Source organism: Microtus oregoni, unplaced genomic scaffold (genome assembly GCF_018167655.1).
Source record: "Microtus oregoni isolate MIOR12 unplaced genomic scaffold, Mior012 000022F_ref0000154, whole genome shotgun sequence".
Lineage (NCBI taxonomy): Eukaryota > Metazoa > Chordata > Mammalia > Rodentia > Cricetidae > Microtus > Microtus oregoni.
This window is the reverse complement of record NW_024543081.1, coordinates 31,855,219-31,876,567: the sequence shown is the minus strand read 5'-3', so window position 1 is coordinate 31,876,567 and position 21,349 is coordinate 31,855,219. Positions and strand designations below refer to the sequence as shown.

Genomic DNA, 21,349 nt, shown 5'->3' with positions numbered 1-21,349 from the left:
CTGCTGTGGGATAATGCTATTGTACACTGTAAAGATTTGTCATTTATATTTATTTATATTAATAAAACACTGATTGGCCAAGAATCCAGGCAGGAAGTATAAGCAGAGTGACCAGAGTAGGAGAATTCTGGGACCAGGAAAGGCAGAGAGGCAGTCACCAGCCAGAAGCCAAGGAAGCAAGATGAGAATGCTTTACTGAGAAAAGGTACCAGGCCACATGGCTAAACAGACAGAATTATAGGTGAATTTAAGTCTTAAGAGCTAATTAGTAATAAGTCTGAGCAATAGGCTAAACCGTTTATAATTAATATATGCCTCTGTGTGTTTATTTGGGACTGAATGGTTGTGGGACTGTAAAGAGAAAGTTCTGTCTACAACTGTCCACATACAAAACTGCAATTGTGTAGAATAGTTTCTAACCAAATTTACATACACTACATATACCTTCTCCAAATAGCCTACGAAAGGAAAGACAAGCCTAGGCCATGGTCTCCTCTCCTAGGGTACAATGCTCCTGATCTGGCAGTGGTGATGTCACCACACACATCATGATGACTTGTTCATACTCGGGATTTTCTTTAACCCACAGGACACTTATCTTGAATATTTTTAAAACATTCCTTTTTTATGGATGAGAAAACTGAAGACTAGACTAGTCCAAGTTTCAAAGCTAGGAAGGAAGAAGCTGGGACTGGAAGCCAAGTCTGTGATGCCAAAACCATGCCTCAATCACCACTACACAGCTGCTGGGAAGGAACTCAGTAAGTCCCAGTGAGTCTGCCTCTGCTCCTGTTTCCACCTACCATCTACACGTGTGTGCGTGTGTGTGTATGTGTGTGTGCTTGACTAGAAGTGAGTGCAGTGCTCCTGCTGACATGGGGACACTTCAGCATTTGCAGAAAAACACGGGACACAAATGATTTATCCCGAGAGAGTGAGCATATGATGGAGCGCTCACGTGCCTTCGGTCCTTTCTCGCTACTTCTGGATAATCGATATAATCTTGGGGTCGGAGACTGCAGAATTTATCTCGTCGTGTCAGGTTTTAGAACTGAGGGTGCTTAACTTAGAATAGTTACAAAGTAAACACACTATGCTATGGAATACGAGTCTGTTTCTTGTAGGTGTGGGCTAGTCTGGTGTTTGTACAACTAACTTAAAGAACTACTTGAAGAATTTGATTTAAGCTAGTTAATACTCACTTTCTTATTAGAGGAGGAATGGATGGGAAAGGGGAAGGTAGGAGGAGAGGAGGGAGGGACAACTTTGGTGGGGATATAAATAAATATATTAATGAATAATAACAATAACCTCTAAAAACTTCAGGAATTTTATGTTGTTAACATGAAAGCATGTATGGCAGTGCATGCATGTGTTTTGATGACTGCTTCTAACACATGCCAAGTTAGAGGACAGCATCTACTCAGAGTTGTCTTTGCATCCAGTACTTGTTTCAGGTTTATTTTTTCTATCATAGACACTGTCACATTCTGATCACAAACCTGAGGATTGTGCACTATAAACAGCTGTGAACAGAGTATTTCTATTTACCTGCTATTTTACACACAGAAATATTCACTAAGTGTGTGCTACTAGCTCTGTAGGGATAAGTCCCGCCCCTTAGGGGGTGTGTTCGCCTCGGGCTAATGTCTGCCTATAAATTTGGTGAGCAAGCTCCGAGCGCTTGCTTCTGCTTTCCTGGTCTCCGCGGGAACGGTGGTTCTGTAAGTCTATTTCTACATTAAAGCTATATATATATTTTTTTACACTCTGTCTGCATTCATTTACGCCGTTACATTTTGGCGCCCAACGTGGGGCATATGTAATAATAGGGGCGGCAGCGGAGCTGCGTCCCCAACACCCCGGCCGCCTGCCCAGCTAGCTTATGCCCCGAAATAATTACACGGACACTGTATTCCTCCAAACACTGCCTGGCCCTTCTCTTCTAGGCTAATTCTCACATATTAATTTAGCCCATTCTAATCATCTGTGTGTGGCACCCCAAGGTGCGCTTACCGGGAAGATTCTAGCCTATGTCCATCCTGGGTCGGAGCTTCATCCCGGGAGCGGGGCATGGCGTCTCTCTCAGGCGTCTGTTGCTGAGAGGAGAGCTTTCGAGTCTCTGAGCTCACTTCCTGTTCCTCCCAGCATTTTGTTCTGTTTACTCCTCCCACCTATCCTCTAACCAATAAAATGGGCCAGGGCAGTGCCTTTATTAGCCAATGACCTTCCTCCATCATTTCCCCTTTTTCGGTTTAAACAAAAAAAAAGCTTTAACTTTAACATAGCAAAATTACATATAACAAAACAGTTATCAAGTAAAAGTTACAATAATCTTTATCATAACTAAGGAAAACTATAACTATAACTAACTATTCTTAACTCCATCAAAGACTCCAGAAAGATATAATATTACCTAAGTAAACAAGAACTAAGAAACTTCAAACTCTAGAAATGACAAAGACATCTCGCTGCCTGGACAGTCACCCAAAGTTCTTTTGTACCGTTGGGGCATCCATCTTCAGCCTTCAGGCCCATGGTATCCAGCAGACATTTCCATAAAGCAGGAAAATTCAAAGTCAGTTCAGTCACTATCTGTTGTGTCCTGCAGAATGTCTCGCAGACTCTTTCAAAATGAATCAGGAACCCCGAAAGATCATCTCACCTTAGGCAAGTTCAGTAGTCCCCTCTCTGCGGGTTCTCTGTGTCCAGTTTATGCAATAGTCCAGGCAAGAGCAGTTTCTTGCCCAAATGGCTATCAAAGTCCATAAGGATCCTCTTCGATGCCCATCTTCCTCTTGAAGTAGATTGGTGCTGCCAGGAGCAGAGTGTCTCATTGTCATGAAAAGTCCTAAATTATTAAAACATTTAAAATGCCATATTCTATAATCTTTGAAAAATATGAAGAATGCCTATCTAAAATATATCTATGTACATCTAGAAAATCTTAACTAACATGACTACAAACTTGACTATTATGATTATCTATTAACAATCTATATTTCTAATTATACATTACATTTTTAAATGAACTACACAATCACAGTTCCTTAATCAAGATCAGAAACACATATACATATAACAAAATTGACCTTAAATCACTAAAAAAAATTCAAATCAATGTAAATTATTCATATCTCTATCATAGCTCTTTCTCTTTTACTTTGCAGCATTTTAACCAAAATTTATTTTAGAGACAAAGAAATTTAATAATAACCAAATTCAGATGTTACCTTTTTGACACCAATCTGGATAGCTCTCTGTATTACATCCTGTAAGTCATCTGTGTAAGAAAAATCACATATTAAGAACATCTAGAAATATATAGAGATATTATCTATAATTTTTTTCTCTCAAAGTAAAAATTTTAAAAAATCATGTACTAAAACACAGCCAAGTCAGTGCTATTTCACTATAATATAGTAAAACTCAAGTTGCAAAACCTTAAAAAAAGTATAAAACAAGAAATTGAATAATTAATAAGTTAATTATATTTTTACTTTTTGATCAAAAAGGAGATGATGGCAGAAGTCAGGAGGTCCAAATTAAAGATGAACTCAATGACTACAATCAATTTTTGTGCTGTGTATCTGAAATTTGCATTTCCGTGTATATGAGAGGGTGTGCACGTGGGTGTGCCCATGCATATACATACATGCAGTCTAGAGGACATCACTGTGTGTCTTCCTCTAGCATTGTCTAGCATATATTTTGAGACTCTTGTTGAACCTGCAGCTCACTGTTTCCGATGGACCACCTGGCCAGCAAGCCCCAGGATCCGCCTGTCTCCCTGCCACACCCCAGGCTTACAGATGCATTCTGCTGTTCTCAGCTTTAACATGGGTGCTGGGGTCTGGACTCAGGACTTCATGCTTTGCATTGCAAGCACTATATACACTGAGCCATCTCCCCAGCCAGTGTTACAGCCAGAAACAAATGGGCAGCAAATAAAATATAAAAACTCAGTTATTAATTTCATATTTCATCATCCGAGTAAATGTAAATAGGATTCAATTATTGTTACTTCTAAAGTAGCTATAAAATTTGAGACAAAGATCACCTTAGTTAATCTTACACTGAGTACAACAGCTAGGCTGGCTAGATTATAAACTGCACAACTGTAGTAGTGATAATTTATGTCAGAAACACATACACAAACACAAATGCAAGTATACATGCAAAAGCAAAGCATGAAATCTAAATGCTACATGGGCAAGGAAAGCAGAATGTAATTTACTCAGCAGTTAAGTTTATTATATAAATAACATATAAACATATCATCCAAATGTCCAAATGAAGTAGGAGACTTAAGTTTTGTGGTGAGACCTGAGAAAGCATTTTTGTTGTTGTTTCGAGTGACAGGGACATTGCCTGTATTTAGAAAAGCTACCCACCACCATCTAGAGAAGCGCAGCACGGTCAGTTTCTGACTTGGCTTACTGCTGGATGGAACTCTCTCATCCTCAACCACAAAACCAACATTTCTGTTCTCACATACATAGTGAGCACAGGCAGTGTGCACAGACACATCTGTTGTAGACACACTGCCTTTAAAATGTGTTGTCACCGCCACTTCCTGCTTGGTCACCTCACAGCCTCATCAGTGACCTTGCACGTGGGGGACGTCGCCTAATGATACAGAGCTTGTATTGGTCACTGGCTTGCAGTCTTAGGACTTGGGAGGAAAATGAGCTTACATGATAATACAAACCACTTGCTTCTGCTGCAGTCTACACTTAATCTTTAAGATATAACTCTATGGTCCCACCTATATACTAGGTCTTATAGTGGTATATTATTTGTGTTTAATAAATAAAGCTTGCCCAAAGATCAGAGTGCAAAGTTAGCCATACTAGTCAGCCATACCGGCCAGGCAGTGGTGGCACACACTTTTAATCCCAGCAGCCACACTAGTTAGCCATAGAGGCCGGGTGGTGGTGGTGCATGCCTTTAATCCCAGCACTAGAGAGGAGTATAAGACAGGAGGAGACAGGAGTTCAGGAGCTCAGTCTCAATCTGAGGTTCGATGGATCGCCCATTTGGACTGAGCATTGTAGAGGTGAGAACTCTCTAGTGGATTGGCTGCTTTGCTTTTCTGATCTTCAGCTTGAACCCCAATATCTGTCTCTAGGTTTTTATTAATTATGTTAAAAGGTCTCTAAGTAGAGACACAGACAGGAAGGGGAGAAGGAAAATAGGGGGAAAGACAGCAGTACACTTTTCTTCAATGACACTGCACTTTGTCCTTGGCTGAAAAATGCTTCTTCCTTTCTAAAAGACTTACTGTTTATTATGTGGGTGTGTCTGTAGGTGGGTATGTGCACACGAATGTGCATGCTGTCGGAAGCCAGAAGAGGGCTTCCGAGGTTTGAGAGCTGGGCTTATAAGCAGTTGTGAGCTGCCAGTGCCGGTGTGGGTGCTGGGAACTGGACTTGGGTCCTTCACAAGAGTAGTAAGTGCTCTCTTTTAACTACTGAGCCAACTATAGCCCCTGAAAATGTTTCTTAAGAACTTGATAAATAGGGCAGTACTGGTACATGTCTTTAATCCCAGCACTTGGGAGACAGAGCCAGGTGGATCTCTGTGAGTTCGAGGCCAGCCTAGTCTACAGATTGAGTTCCAGGACAGCCAAGACTGATTCACAGAGAAAAAGAACTTGATAAACTGATGCTGACAGGAAGTAATTGTTAGGTTGCATACCCTGCTGTTCAAAACAATGGCTTACCAACATGGCTTGTTTGATGTGGTTTATTGTTTTATCTGACATATAATGATGAGGGGTTTTGTTTTAAAACAAGTTCTTACTACACCGCCCGGGCTGGCCTCAAACTTGCTGTGTCCTCTTTCCTCTACCTTCTGAGTGCTGGACTTTTAGACTTTCATTCAGCTACATCAAGTTCTTTAATGTCTCAATTTTAAGAGTGGATTATGCTTTTCAAGATCTACCTTGAGGCAGAAAGTTTGTCTTCATAGAAGTTGCCTTATTAAAAGAAACATTTACCTTGATGCTTCTGCACCCCCCTATAAATTCCTCTGAACATAGGATCTGTCAGGTTGATACCAATATCTGTAGAAAGCAAAAGCAAAACATAATCATTTAAAAAATTACCTTGAAATATCTCTAAATAAGCTTGTCATTCACACCTTTGTTTATTCGAACAGTATCAGTGGGCCAGCCACTTGTCATCACTACTATGATAAATCTGTGGGATACAAGGATGACTAAGATTTGATTTCTGCTCTCTAAAGACTTATGGCAGAAGTGATCAAGGCAGACCTATTCACAGGAAATTATGGAGCATTCAAATGAACATTGAGAGGGATAGGAAAGTTCACTAGAAATAGAATCAAAATACAACATATACACATATGAAATTGTCAATAAAATTTTCAAAATATTAAAAACAAGCAATTAAAACAGTTCTTATGGGACACAGACAAGGAATTTCTATCAGAGTTTGGTGGCTGGTTCAGAAGAGGATCCCAGAAAGAAATAATCCTGAACTGAATGTTACAGGATGAGTTATGAGTTGGTGTGGTGATCTGAATGAGAATGGCCCCCTAGGCTCAGTGGGTAGAACTGTTTGGTAAGGACTAGAAGGTATGGTCTTGAAGGAGGAGGGTGTCATTAGGAGTGGGTGTTTGGGTTTCTAACATCCACGCCATTCCCAGTTAGCTCTCTCTCTCTCTCTGCTTCTTGCTTGTGGATCAAGATGTAAGCTCTCAGCTACTGATCCAGAGACATTCCTGACTGGCGGCTGCCATGCTCCCTGCCATGATGTTGTGGACTCACTCTCTGAAACTATGAGCCCCAGTAAACTTTTTCTTTTCTAAGTTGCCTTGGCCATGGTCCTTTTCACAGCAATAGAAAAGTAACTAGAAAAGTAACTGTTTCAGGGTATGAAACAGAACAATTCTTTAGAAAGCCAAAGGCTTTTCAGGTGCTAAAGAGAAGCACAGGAAAGGGTCTAGCCAGAAAGGCTAGGTCAATTATGGCACACACTTGTGTTTAAAAATACTGGATTCAACAGGATGCCTGATGATTTTTAATCAAAGGGGCAGGATTTGCACTGAAGACATTCATCCGGGCATTCTAGAAGCTGAGATCTGAAGGGAGCAACAGAAGTTAGGGTGTCTCATTTGGAAACTGGCAAAAGCTCATGTCCAGTGAAGACAGTCTGATACAGCAATGAAAATGAAGATGTAGAGAAGGAAATAAATTATTTCCTTTATTCACCAACTACACATGGAGTCTGACTTTTGTCAAATGCTGTATGAGGAGTTAGGAAATACACATAATTCTTGGTCCTTCCTTATGCTATGGGAATGTACGGTATTCATGAGAACTACAAATGTAGCGTATAACATAATAAGCTACACTATAAGCAATGGAAAGCCAAGAAATCCCATCTAATTCATTTATTGCATCACTTGGCCCTAGCATAAAGACTGGCCTGTGGGATGCACTTTGTCTGCACATTAACCTGTAGGGGACACAAAGGAGGGGCAATATGGTTACAGAGAGTACTGGAAAAAGCTCCACAGAGGATCTGGGTCTTGAAGACAGAGTTTAGGCCTAAAAGCTGAAGGCACAGGGCATTCTAAGCACAGGTGTGTGTGCACAGACATGCTGTACCTAAAACAATACAAGAGCTCCATGGTGCCTGCAGGGCAGAGAGTCTCCAGGAAGAAACACGCTGCAGTACCTCACTCCTCTCAGCCCTCCTCACACCTTCAACATTTGGCCATGTCTGTATACATTCCGGGTTGTCTCCGTGAGAGGAATGTTACTGGCATCTAGGGTTGAAGCTATGAATGCTGTCAAACATCCCATAACCGAGAATTATCCAATCCACCAAATCAATGTTGCTCTCAGTAAACCTCGTAGAGCATAAAAGGACAAGGGGAGCAAGATGAAAAGTTAGTCATAACCCTGCCCCAAACCTCCCTTATTTAAAATAAATACTCTCAGTTTCAGGAAAGAAAATAATAGCCTGACTTCCAGCAGTAGGGGCAGCTGCCTACCAGTAGATCTCCATCCACACTCCTGCCAAATGTCAGGTTCTTATTTCCCTGCCAGGGTTCTGCCAGGCTGCACCCCAGGATGTGCTGCTCCAACATTATGACAAACCTTGAGAGGGGAATAGGAGTTTGGAGAACCCAAGAAGTAACAAAGAGAGAAGTCTCGGCATTTGAACCAGCAAGAAAAAGACACAATATGGAATATTACAAATATGTGTGCATGTTAGCATACCAACAGAGATGGTGAGGTTATGAATTCCTCCTCCACTGGAGGGCTACTATGATACAAACACTATAATACAAATATGATACTATGATAGCAGTATCTCATAGGAGGGCTACTATGGTACAAAGACCATCTAACACACAAATCCGCACCACAAATACAATAGGTTTATGGAATGTCGGAGCTCACAAGAAATCACTTTTTAGTTTTCAAATACAGAAAGAAAATTAGCTAAAGGAGACAAGCTGAGAAAGAAGAAGCAGTGAAGAATCCTTTCTGTCTAAATAATCCTGCCGGGGTTTGGTCTTTAGTTACTAGTCACCATCCAACATCAACGACTACAAAAACAAAAATAGCCTTTATTGCTTTTAGCCTTTTCTAGCTCATTTCACTTTTTAATGTTTTAAAAATTAATTAAGATATATTCATTAAGGTATTTATTTGTGACACTCCTTAATGAAAGCAAGGGAGCCTTTACTGCAGAGGGATTATAGCAATGAGGGTTTTGCTTTGTTTAGATTTGTTTTTTTAAATTGGACTAACTACTAAGACCAGGATAGCCTAACACTTGTAAGGATCCTTCTGCCTGTGTGTCCCAAGGCTTGGCCAGAGACATGGCCACAACATTTGGCTGTGATGAGGGTTCTGCAGTAGAGCAGAGAGATCAGGCTCAAACCCCAAAATGAGGCTAAATGAAGATTAGAGTCAGGAGAAGGTAGGAATCAGTAGGTAAGCTTCTAAAGGCCCAGCAGGTATACCAAACCCAACTTGACACATCCTCACTGAGGGTGGATCCCAGTAGCAGGAGGACTGAGGGTAGGAGGTGAGGAACTGAAAGTGGTACACCAGGGTGAGGGTTTTCACTAACCAAGAGCTCAGTGTTGGGGCTGGGTCAAGAAGCCAATTCAAGGACAGTCAGACTCCATTTTCTCCAAGGAAGTCTTTGTCATCAACAAAGTGACCAGAACTTTCCTAAACATAATGGAACCCAAAGCAATTAAACACATAAATATCTAGCCCATGGTGGGTGGTGCCATCCTTTGGCTGGAAATCCTGGGTTCTATAAAAAAGCAGGCTGAGCAAGCCAGGGGAAGTAAGTCAGTAAGCAGCACCCCTCCATGGCTTCTGTATCAGCTCCTGCCTCCAGGTTCTTGCCCTGTTGAGTTCCTGTCCTGACTTCCTTCAGTGATGAACAGCAATGTGGAAATGTAAGCCAAATAAACCCTTTCCTCCCCAACAAGCACTTTTTGGTCATGTTTTGTCTCAGCAACAGAAACCCTAACTGAGACAAAGTGGTACCAGCGTAGTGTTGCTGTGACACACAAGGTTGTTGAGAAGGTTGGGAAAAGGCCTTGGAACTCTGAGCTACAAGAGTCGTTGAATATTTAGAGCTCTGTGGGATGTTTTGTGAGAGCTTGGAAGATAAGACTGTTGAGAGCAGTGCAGAGGGCGGAGGCCTGCCTTGTGAACTTTCAGAAGGAAGTTTAAAGACTTTATTGGGGCTATTCGTTATACTGAATTAAGATTCTGTGGCTCTGGTTAGCAGGGGCTGAAGAATCAGCTGTGGTTAACAAGACACCACAACTGCTGAACAAAACCTGTGCTCTGCTGGGATACTCCATGCTGCTCGGCTGGAGCTGAGAAATTAGCGGTGATGGAGAAGAGAGCAGCATCACTGAGGTGAAATCGTCTGGGAAGTGTTTCCTCCACAGAGAAGCTATGCTTTGTGCTGGCAGCCAGGCTTGGTAATGTGTAAGAGTCACCCAGGTGGTACTGGTTTTGAAGGCATGAAGGGGTCACGGAGCATAGCGGAGGCTTGGCACTGGGAGAGGCCAGAGATCACTGGTGAAGGTGGAGCCTGAGGCTGAGTGTCAGTTGAAGACCAAGGATTGAAGAGGTCATGCCAAGAAGTTGAGGCTTGGCATCATGAGGAGGCCTATGAGAGGCTATGGGTTAAAGTGCAGCCCAGTTGTAGCAGAGACCCCCCAGCACTTTGGAGATGCCAGTACCATGGATGACCACCAAGAACAGCAGCAGCAGGAGAGTGGAGCCCGCCAGAGCCTAGAAGACAAGCTATGGGTGCTGCAGAGGGTGGGGCTGGAGATCATGAGTGGATCCCAGACCTTGAAAGGCTGGAATTTGCATTTGCTTTGATTTGATTGTAACTATGCCCTGGTTCTTCCCTCTTTGAGTAAGAAAGTATTTTACTGGAGCCCATAGTTGAGAGACTTTGGATTTTAAGAGACTATTTTAAAGGGACTGAAATTTTAATGGGTTTGAATTTGTAAAGATCATGGGACTTTTAAAGTCATGTTCTAATTTTGAGATCTTGGGGATGAATAAGTAAGGAAAGGTTGCGGCTTAATCGTGATGTGTTTGTGTCAAGTTGACACAAGCTAGAGTCATCAGAGAGGAAACAGCTGAGCAAATGCCTCCATGAGATCCAGCCCCTGTGGGTGGTACCATCCCTAAGCTAATGGTTCTGGAAACTATAAAAAAAGCAGGCTGAGCAAGGCAGAGTGGGGAGCAAGCCAGTGAGCAGCACTCCTCCACAGCTTCTGCAGCAGCTCCTGCCTCCAGGATCCTGCTCTGTTTGAGTTCCTGTCCTTCAGTGATGGACAGCAATGTGGAAGTATAAGCCAAATAAACCCTTTCCTCTCCAACCTGCTGTTTTGTGCTTTGTTAAAGCAATAGAAACCCTAAGACACATCCCAACTCTAGTGCAAAAGGAACCAAAGATTAATTGGAGGCTCAGTTTAGGAAGCCATTTTCACCCTTGCCCCAATCCTAGGCAGAGCAGACCTCAGATATTCTGAGGCAGATGGCAGAAGGCTGATTCCGGGAGATTTGCTACCTCATAAGAGTTGTTCTCTAAACTCAGACTTCTGGTTCAGAGACATGGTGTATTTAAACCTGCTGGTTCAGTCCTGGCTCAGGTCTACCTACAGTGCTAGTGCTCAGCCTGCTTCTTCCTTTTCCTACAGGCGTCTTCGTGGCTCACAGTCCTTTTCTCCCTGTCAGTTATTAGAGCCACTAATTCCTTGATAGACCGAGGACAGCCCCTTCATGTCCTCACCAAGCTGAATGGCAGAGGACTTCTGTCCCTCCACTCTGAATCACACTGACTTCCTCTACGGCCTTCTCCAGGCTCCCACACAAAATGCTCTCAGACAGAAGACACTTGCTTGCTTACCCGCCCACCAGAAACTTCTGTGGAAAGTCTACAGTAATTTAGCCCTTCGATAAGAGGAACCAAAGAAAAGTTCAGACAAACTAATTAGAGTTCGATCCATGAACAAGATCCATGAAGCACAATAAAATGAAATGACTACAATTACAGTTATGGAAAGAGAGCTTGCAGTCAGAACTCTTGCCACTGCCAGTTACTAGCCGAATAATCTTGGTCCCGGCTGAGCCTCCATTATCTTCTTGGTGGATGAGCAGAATTATCCTCTGGCAACAGAATATGACTCAGATCCAAGAATAAAGATGACAGTATTTTGCACATTAAAAGCCCTATAATAGGTAATTATTATCATTACCAAGTATAGAACAAAAACTGGAACATGCCACCACCATATGGGATTTGAGCTATTTTGTTAGCTGTACTGTTCTAGCATCTTCAGTACTCAGTGCTCCAAATGCAAAAATTTGCTATCCAAAAGTCAACTAAGTCTATCTGTTTGACACCTCCTGTGTGTACATGTGTGCATGAGTGTGTATTAGTATTCACATGCATGTATGTAAATGGGTACATGTGTATGTAGCCCTGACATTGATGTTGAAAGTCTTTCTCCATTTACTTTTCATTTCATTCATTGAGGCAGGGTTTCTCAATTGAACCCAGAACTTGCCCCTACAGCTGGTATTGGGCTAGCCTGGAGATTCTCTGCCTCCCAAGGTCCAAAATTACAGACAGGCTGCCAAACCCACCTGGGTTTGTTTGGGGGATCTGAGTTCTGGTCCTTACCTTAACCATTGAACTATCTATTTTGTCTGTTTTGATGGGTCTTCAAAAACAAAATCAGCTAAAATTCTATTATTTTTCCTGTTCAGGATGTGCTGATCTATGATAAGGGAGAGTATCTTAACTTAAAAGCATTCTTATCAGAAGTATGCTTATTGGCAATTAACTCAAAAGTAAACAAATACTGCTGGGCAGTGGTGGTGCCTGACTTTAATCCCAGCACTTGGGAGGCAGAGGCAAGTGAATTTCTGCGTTCCAGGCCAGCCTGGACTACAGAGCTAGTTTCAGGATACGCAGAGTTAGAAACCCTGCCTTGAAAAACAACAACAACAAAAAATAGTATATAACTTCTAGCCAGTTTGGTCAAAGATGTGAATAGTTTGAAAAGTAGGAAACCAAGTGAGAAGGAATGGAAGACACGGTAACATGAGCAATCACTGCTTCCTTCTGACTGAAGGAGTCATACACTGGAATGCCCTGCTATATAGGACAGTGATGTCTCCATTTTGTTAGCTTTTAAAAATAGCTGTCTTAGAGAGAGTGAGTTCCAGGACACCCAGGGATACAAAGAAAAATCCTGTCTCGAAAAAGAAAAAAAAAGAAAAAGAAAGAAAGAAAAAAGGCTGTCTTCAATAAAAACTCCAAGTGGTGGTGAGTTTATTTTTCAGAGCAAAGTGGGATCGTGCTGGCACAGTTGGTCCTCAGAGAAAGCAGGATCTGCAAGCCAAAGCCTCATTGACTGGGTTTACTGAATCATGTCAGGGAATGTCGCCTAGATTTAGGGACACAGAGAGACAGCAAACAAGGGATTTAAAATGGTTTTGGATTTTGTTAGCCTTGAGGTATAATTAATTTCAAGATCAGGAACACCACTGTTTAGCAAACAGACAAATCCAAAAGGTGGGATACCCAGCCCAGATTCCTCAGCAAGTGAGTGACAAAAGATACATAAATGAACACAAGGATGCTAGAGCAGGGGATCCAAAACCCCTCTCTGCATCCTCTCCACGCAGGACCAGCTTCTGCTTCAATCCCAAAGTGTTGAAGTTAAAGGTGTGCATCACAATACCTGGCTTTAATACCAATGTTGTTTGTCCCTATACTAATAATGGTTGTACATTTAAATTGTTTTTAAAAATCAACAGACTATTTTGATACCTATGAAAATTATTTAAAAGAACAAGATTCAGGTGGTGGAAAGATGGCTCAGCAGTTAAGTTGCTGCTGCTCTGCCAGGAGGGTCCAAGTTGGGTTCCCAGTGCCCACATCAGATAGCTCACAACTGCCTGTGACCTTCAGGGGCAGGTCCCTTCTTTTGGCCCTCATAAGTATTTATACACATGTACCCACTCCTGCATGGATAAAATAAATCAATTAATTTAATTGATTTTAATTTGATAAAATTAATTTTAAGGTCAAGATTTAATGTCTATAAAATTTTATTGCAGCATGGACACACTGACTTGTTTATATACCAGGATTGCTTTCGGATAACAAGGTGTAAGATAAGAAAAACACGAACTGTTTTCTCTGATATACTCACAATCCACATTAAATATATTTTAAACATTATTATAAAAACATTGCAAGTAAAAAAAAACTTGAGGCACTTTTTAAAATCTGTATTATCATTTCACAAAACAAAGTTTCCTTGCTTCTTGTGTAAATCTGTGCGAGCCCTTCTTTTTAGTTCTTTCGATCAAGAACCTGGACACCCTCAGCCTAGACTCTAAACAACCAGTAGCAGGTATAGAGACGACAGAGGCAAGGAGTCCGAGGGGCTCTTGCGCCCTCTCCAGGACACACCACTTCCTAGCACCTCATGTCAAGCTCCGCTTCTGTCCTTTCATGGCCCTGATTCAAAATCTGAAATACTTCCCCGCCTCTCCTTCTCTGCCACTAAATTACGGACTGACTATCTGGGTAACCTCATCACTGCCTCTTCTCACCCTCAAGTAGCCGGAAATTCCACAAAGACAAGGCTCATGATGAAATGACCCACAACTGCATCCCAGAGGGCATGATTCTTTTCATATAACTGGCATTTATCTACAGAGTGACACTTAAGTAATCGAGGCTTTTGGGCTCCAAATTATCCTTCCAACCCTACCTTTTACAGTGTCCCCAAAGTTTTCCCAAGTGTCATTTTGAATCCCCGCCGCACTCTCCAGCTGTTGAATGGATCGTGGTACTTGCCACGTAACACAATTTGTTTCTTTTCCACCTGCCTGTGGACCCTGCCACGTTCCTAGGACCCAATGCCAAGTCTATCAGTCATCTGTGATATGAACAGATGCTGGGTGAACCGGTACCTTGAAGGCATTGTCCGGCAGGCCGTGAAGAGAAGCAAGAGAATATAGTGATAAACTCGGGGGCGGTGCTTTCTTTTTCTTTTGTGGGGATGGGGGACTCAGGGGCTAGCCCATGCTAGCAAGCAGCCTACCGCTGACAGACACTCCGACACTTACTGGTCTATTTTCAATTGAATAAAATACAAAAAAGGGGGGGCACAATCACAATTATACACAACTCGTGCGGTCTCACAAATGAACACACACACTCAGGAAACCATCCCTGATCAGAAACCGGATCACTGATTGCCGGCACGCGAGGCGTCCCGGAATCCTCTGCACCCTCGAAAGGCCACGCCGCGAAGAGGGGACCCGAGACCGCCAGCAAGGCCCAGAGCCAAGGAAAACCCGCCCTTACCCACGAACTTGAAGCGACTCATGACAGCGCGGCAGGCTCCTCCCCGGCAGAAGCGGAAGTGTCCCGGGAGCACGCTCAACCTTCCGGCTCCGGCTCCGCCTCGCGATCGCCCCCTTCCGGGTACCCGGCAGCCCCCGCGGCGGCCGCTGAAGGTGAGCCGGGCGCTATGGCGTTCTGCGCTGCTCCGGCCTACCTGACGCACCAGCAGAAGGTGCTGCGGCTCTACAAGCGCGCGCTGCGCCACCTCGAGTCGTGGTGTATCCACAGGTGGGAAGAGGGGACTCGGGGAGCGGAGGCTAAGAAGCCATGTGGGCCGGGGCTGCTCAAGGACTTGGGATCACAGTGACGGGAGTCCGCCCTTGAACCCGGATCCTGTTGCAGCCGTCTGCTTGTTTGATCTGGTGGAGACGATTGTGTGGGGGTGGGACCGGGGTCCAGCGCAGAAGGTTGCATGAAGAGAATAAGCACAAAATACCTCGGGCTGTCATTGTCAGGGGTCCAGCGCTAACCTTTTCGCGACTCAGTCGTTCCTAATAGCAACGTTAAAACGTACATGATGTTTAAGTTTGCAGAGTAACTCGGAAGTTGGCGATTATTTTAGCCTTGTTTTACAGATGAGCAGCCTCAGGAATTGACCTGCTCAGCACTATCCAGCTTCAACGTCAGCGTGGCCAAGTTAGGATTAAAATTTAGGTTTCTAACGCAAAAACATCATCAGTCTCGCTCCTGTCCATCATCTTTCCTCTGTTTAGCTTTATCTGATCGCTCCTTCTCATTACCGATGCGTGGTTTTCCCCTCCTACATAAATCTCATCAACCAACTGTGACTCTAAGAGCCTCATATGGTGGCATATTCTGGGGGAGACAGAGAAATCCTCGGTCGCACAATGAATTTGAGGGGCCAGCCTATGCTTTTTTTTTTTTTTTTTTTACAAATAAACAAACAACAATACAACGATACAGTATTAAGACAAGTAGAATTTCATGACCTAAAAGAAATGCAAGGTGGGTAACAGCCCAAGATCTGTAATGTTCGACCTCCACACTCTTATCAAGAAAATGCTGGAAAACTGAGCGGCCCTGGAAGGCCTGCGGAGGTTGTCTCTGAATCCTAGGATGCAAATCCGGGACTCGACCTCTTTGTTAAGCAGGCGCGTGCCCTGTGCACCGTTGTACAGTGGTTAGCTTCTTTCCTCAGATTTTCTTACTTGTTTGGCAGCATTTGCCAGCTTCTGTTCGGGAGGCCAAGTGAATGACAGTTATTCCTTTTTAAAGCTGCAGTTCCCGCATGGATTAGTGGGGAAAGTGGCAGGTAAATGCGTAGATGAGAGAATTGTCAGTCTTACAGAAGTTAAGCTTTCAAGAGTTCAGGTCGTGCTGTAGTGCACCTGGACATACTGGAGGTCATGACCGTGGAGGGAGTGCTCACACCAGTTACTATGTCAACGCTGGCCCAACGCATTTTAAATCTGACACCCTTTCTCAGTCCTCACCAAATCACTTCCTTTAAAAAACAAACCAACTGCAAATGTAGTGTCACCTGTGTGGACGTGGAGGACAACCTCCGTGTCAGTCCTCGCCCCTCCCCCTTGTTTGGGACAGGGTCTTTTTGTTGTTCAGCGCTGGGTATGCCAGGCTAGTTGGCCCATGACCTTCTAGAAGTCTCCTGTCATCTCCTCTCATCTCATGGGTGTAGCACGGTTAATAAAAACCCAGAGACAGAAATTGGGGTTCAGCCTGTAGGTCAGAAAAGCAAAATAGCCAGCCACTGGCTCTTACCTCTGCCTCAGTCTGGAATAGCAATCCTGCCTCCAGGAATCTCAGAATGAGACTGTGTGAGAGCTGTCTTCTCCCGTTCCTCTTTAGGCTGGGATTAAAGGCGTGCACCACTACTGCCCGGTTTCTACGGCAAACTAACATGGCTACTGGGATTAAAGGTGTGTGTCACCACTGCCTGGTCAGTAAGGCTGATAAGTTTTACTCTGATCTTCAAGCAAGTTTTATTTATTAAAATACATATAAAATATCACTACATGTGGGACTTTTTAAAAAAATATTTTTGTTTGTTTTTGAGACATGTTTTTCTGTGTAACAGCCCCAGCTGTTCTGGAACTAGCTCTGTAGACCAGGCTGTCCTCAAGCTCACAGAGATCCACCTGCCTCTGCCTCCCGAGAGCAGGGGTTAAAGGCTTATGTCACCCACCACCACCCAGCAGCTCATGGGATCTTTATGTCAGCCTTTAGATACATTAAGTAATTTCCCCGAGACTCTACAGCTAGTTAAGCAGTAGTCTAGAGAGGCTCGCGCTCTTAACTTGGTCAAGTAGATAGGCATTTGTTTTGTTTTCCTATGACTTGTCTGCTGTCAGCTCCCTGATTTAGGCCTGAACTGTTGTCAAAGGCTCCTGATGTCTGCTCACAGTTTCTTCAACACCAAACGGTTACTGACTTGAAGTTTGTGAGCAGGCGTGAAGATCAGCGTTCGAGCACCACCTACATGATTTGAGCAGAATTCTTTCCACTGAGTCATACCTCCCTTCTAGTCGTCTGTGCATCTCCAGGATTGGCACGGCATCTAGCACAAGAAGGGAGGACCTGTAGCAGTTGCCTCTGAATGCATATTGAGTGAATCTGCAAGAGCTGTTGCCTTTCCCTTTCATGGCAAAATCCTCATTCCTTGGAGGAGAGAGGAAGTGGCCAGCCAGGCTGTACTAATGCAGTGTTGCTGATGAGAGGGAAGTGGCCAGGCTGTACTAATACAGTGTCTGCTGTTGATGAACAGGAAGTGGTCAGGCTTTACGAATACTGTGTCTGTTGCTGATGAGAGGGAAGTGGCCAGGCTGTACTGATACTGAGTCTGTTGCTCTTTGAAGGGCTGCAGATAAAGTAGCCAGTGACTTGAGAGGTCGATGAGGTACTAAAAAGTTGCTCACCTGTGATGTGTTGGTAGGAATGCTGATCTGACCAATCAAGTAGATAACTGTTCTGATGTCCGGAATCATTTTGATTTAAGGGACAAATACCGGTACTTTGCTTGTTTGTTGAGAGCCCGGTTTGAAGAACATAGGAATGAGAAGGATATGATGAAGGCTACCCAGCTGCTGAGGGCAGCGGAAGAAGAATTCTGGCAGAACCAGCACCCTCAGCCGTACATCTTCCCTGAGTCTCCCGGGGGCACCTCCTACGAGAGATACGAATGCTACAAGGTGAGCGAGGCTACACGGCAACTGCTTCTCAAGGACGAGCTTTGTCCCCGCCCCAGACCTCAGCAGCGGCTACATCTTCCCTGGCAGCAGAACGTTTTCCTCTCGTCTTCTCATAAAGTCCGCTCTAAGGTTTTGCAGTGTACTTTTGGCAAAGCAGTGTTGAAGTGTTTGGTGTGCAGCTTATCTGGGGTCTTAGAGTTAGCCAGTTTGGGTTGGTGCTGAGCGTTGCTCAGGACACTCAGGTAATGTTTCTGTCATTCTTGGTGTTTAGGGAATACATCCAGAGAGTAGTGGTGCCAGCTTTCTCGGACTAACTGTAATGTTTGAGCCACAAGCCCCTTGACTGTGGGTATTCTCTCTTACCGCCCATGTCCGCTTGCCCACTGCTCGTCAGAGTCGGAAACAGTGATAGTAACAGTTTTACACGCGTGCACACACACATACACACACACACGTATAGGTATATGTGTGTGATACCTATGTGTTGGTGGGTGTACTTGTAGAGGCCAGAGCTAATTTGGGGCATCTTCCTCAGTTGCTCTTCCCTTTATTTTTTAGATGGTTCTCGCTGAACCTGGAGCCCATTGTTTTGGCTAGGCCGGGTGGCCAGTCAGCTCCAAGGACCCTTCTGTCTCCACTTGCCTGTCACCAGCATAACAGGTGCTCACCACCGTGCCTGCTCTTTCATGGGCACTGGGACTCTGAACTCAGGTTCTCAGGCGAGAGTGGAAGTACTGTATTTTACCAATTAAGCCTTCTGTCCAGCCCATACTTGGTCATAGAAGCCCCTTGAGTTTTGTCTTCTGTCTCCTGAGCAGGCCTTGTCCGTGGTGTTTGTAAAGGTAGCCTGTGGAATAACACATGATTTTCTCTCCTGGCAGGTTCCGGAATGGTGCTTAGATTACTGGCATCCCTCTGAGAAAGCCGAGTATCCTGATTACTTTTCTAAGAGAGAGCAGTGGAAGAAGCTGAGGATGGAAAGCTGGGATCGGGAGGTGTGTCTTTGACTGTGCTTCATGGCCTTTGGCTTGGTCACCCTGTGAAAAGAGTTTGCCTCTGTGGCTGAGGTCCACAGTTCAGCCTTGACAACTAGACTTTCAGTTTCTGTTTCACAGTGGCCGTCTTCCCAATAAGTTGTCTCTCTCTAGTATGTTTTGGGTGTCACTGTTCTCTATTTTTCTTTGCCCTTCTCCCACTTCTCCTATTTTTCCTGTTCTATCCAGTTGTTTTCCCTTCTCTATTCTAGAGCTGCAGGCATTTTTCATTCAATTTAAGATACTCAGAGTTAGATTTTAGCGGCTCTTGCCGTAGCATGAACGATATGTTGGAGGTGACATGAGGAAACAGGAGTCCAGTTTATGTTAGTATAGTAATTAAGTGGAGAGTTGTGTGGCCCACAGTAAAGCCGTACAGTATCTGTGCGGGAGGAAAGAGACATTCTGGATGTCCCCTGGAGGGGTGTTCATTGGTTGAGATAGGGAAGATGGGTAAGGTGGGGGGAAGCCTCCTGTGTCCAGGATAATCAGTTAGGAAGGCAGATGTTTGAGAATCTGGCAGATGTGAAATAGAGATTCAGGTTGGCATCTTTAGGTGTAGGAGTCTTGTCTATAAGTATTTGTGAGTCTTCAACTTGTATTTAACCATAAAGATGAACTGAGCAGTGGTCACACATGCCTTTAATCCCAGCACTCGGGAAGGCAGTGGTGGAACACGCTTTTAATCCCAGCACTCGGGTGGCAAAGGCGGGCGGAGTTCTCTGTGAGGTGAGTTTTATTTTAAAAGGAAAAACAGAGGCTGATGTAGAGAGCTCCGGATGGGGGAAGGTATGTGTAGATTAGTTTCTACAGAGTCTCAGTGGGCATTTACGAAGATAGCAGGCAGGCAGCAGTAGCTAGAGATGGCTATCTCAGTTTACCATTTTGGAAGTTGTACTGGCTCTAAGAGAGAAAGTTCAGGATGTTGGTATTAGAAGTCGTTGGCTACGGTGGAATAGAAAGGCCTCTGTGGCCAAGGGGCACCATGTTTTCTATAAAGTGCTGTAAAAAGGTTTAAAATATGTTTTCGTAGCTGGGCAGTGGTGGCACACTTCTCATGTGATTCACCTGAATTCTTGACCTGGCCATTCTCAGGACCTTCTTAATTTGCATCCCTAATACACTGAACTGGGGCTTCCTCACAGTGCTTTTGGAGCATTTAGCTAAGACGAAAATGCTTTCCTGGGACCAGTGGGAGACCATGACAAGAGGAATCAGGAAGATGGCTTTGCTTAAGAAGAGGGGTAGCCTGAGGAGTTAGAGGCCAGCCTGGGCTGCATAGCAAGTTCCAGGCTAGTAGACTCGGCCCCATAAAAAGACACTGACTTCAAAAAACAAAAGGACTCTTCCAAGAGAAGAGTTGTTGTGAGGAAGTTTATATGAAATTTGTCTTGATGCTGAGAGTCAGGGTGGGAGGAGACAGGTCACAGGAAAGCTGTCGTGAGCATGGCAGACTGGTCTTAGCATTAGATTCCTTTGGTAATTATTCCTTCCTTGTCCCCTTCTAGGTTAAGCAGCTGCAGGAGGAGACACCACCTGATGGTATTATAACTGAAGCTTTGCCTCCTGCAAGAAAGGAAGGTGACTTGCCCCCACTGTGGTGGCATATTGTGACCAGACCTCGAGATCGGCCTGTGTAGATACAGGACCTCACTGTTGATGCTTGCAAGTGGAGAAGCAAGAGAACATGTTCACACTTGCCCTAATAAAACCAACTAACCATGCTCGGCTATGACGGAGGTGTTCTTCCCAGGATTACTGTGGCACTGAGTATTCCTGGATTGTGGTTTGGTTTTTACTGTATATATCATGCTAAGAAAAACTCACGTAGAATCATATTGATAGCAGATGTGCTCAGTGAGGAAAAGGTTTAGAGAACAGATGCTAGATTGTTAGGCCCGGGCTGACAGCTTAGCTTTGTGTGCGTGCAGTGGGCACACACAAGCAGGGCAGAGAACTGAGGTGGTCCTCACCTTCCACCTGAGAGATGAGGTCTCTTAGGCACTGCTGTACGCAGCAGTTCTGGGAATCCAAACCTAGGTCCCTCTAAGTGCTTTATCCACTGAGCCATCTCTCTAGCCCAACTGAGTTGAGGCTTAAAGATGAAGCCTTAAGTAGTAAAGGGAAGGAGTAAACAGAAGAGAAATAGAGGACTAAAAGGAAAAGAGCCGGGTTTATGTGGGTT

At 44.1% G+C, this 21,349-nt stretch overlaps 2 protein-coding genes across 2 annotated transcripts in view; one reads left to right on the top strand and one right to left on the bottom strand.

Moving 5' to 3' along the window:
* Positions 1-15,007, bottom strand: part of Tatdn1 (TatD DNase domain containing 1) — a 35,319-nt gene extending 20,312 nt beyond the window's left edge. The window contains exons 1-3 of the mRNA XM_041671821.1: positions 14,925-15,007; positions 6,002-6,067; positions 3,234-3,283 (exon numbers count right to left, since the gene is read on the bottom strand). Coding sequence (XP_041527755.1) covers positions 3,234-3,283; positions 6,002-6,067; positions 14,925-14,946 — 138 coding nt within the window. The 5' untranslated portion in view covers positions 14,947-15,007. The remainder of the gene's footprint in view (positions 1-3,233; positions 3,284-6,001; positions 6,068-14,924) is intronic.
* Positions 15,008-15,029: 22 nt separating this feature from the next.
* On the top strand, positions 15,030-20,888 carry Ndufb9 (NADH:ubiquinone oxidoreductase subunit B9). Its single transcript, XM_041671822.1, has 4 exons — positions 15,030-15,191; positions 17,938-18,130; positions 19,012-19,125; positions 20,673-20,888. The coding sequence occupies exons 1-4, from the start codon at positions 15,091-15,093 to the stop codon at positions 20,802-20,804; spliced, it is 540 nt and encodes a 179-aa protein (XP_041527756.1). The 5' UTR covers positions 15,030-15,090; the 3' UTR covers positions 20,805-20,888.
* The last annotated feature ends 461 nt before the right edge of the window (positions 20,889-21,349 follow it).

Coding starts and splice junctions, on each gene's coding strand:
- Ndufb9 (XM_041671822.1), top strand. CDS start 15,091: ATGGCGTTCTGCGCTGCTCCGGCCTACCTGACGCACCAGCAGAAGGTG. Junction 15,192..17,937: donor GAGTCGTGGTGTATCCACAG/GTGGGAAGAGGG, acceptor TTTTGATTTAAG/GGACAAATACCGGTACTTTG. Junction 18,131..19,011: donor AGAGATACGAATGCTACAAG/GTGAGCGAGGCT, acceptor CTCTCCTGGCAG/GTTCCGGAATGGTGCTTAGA.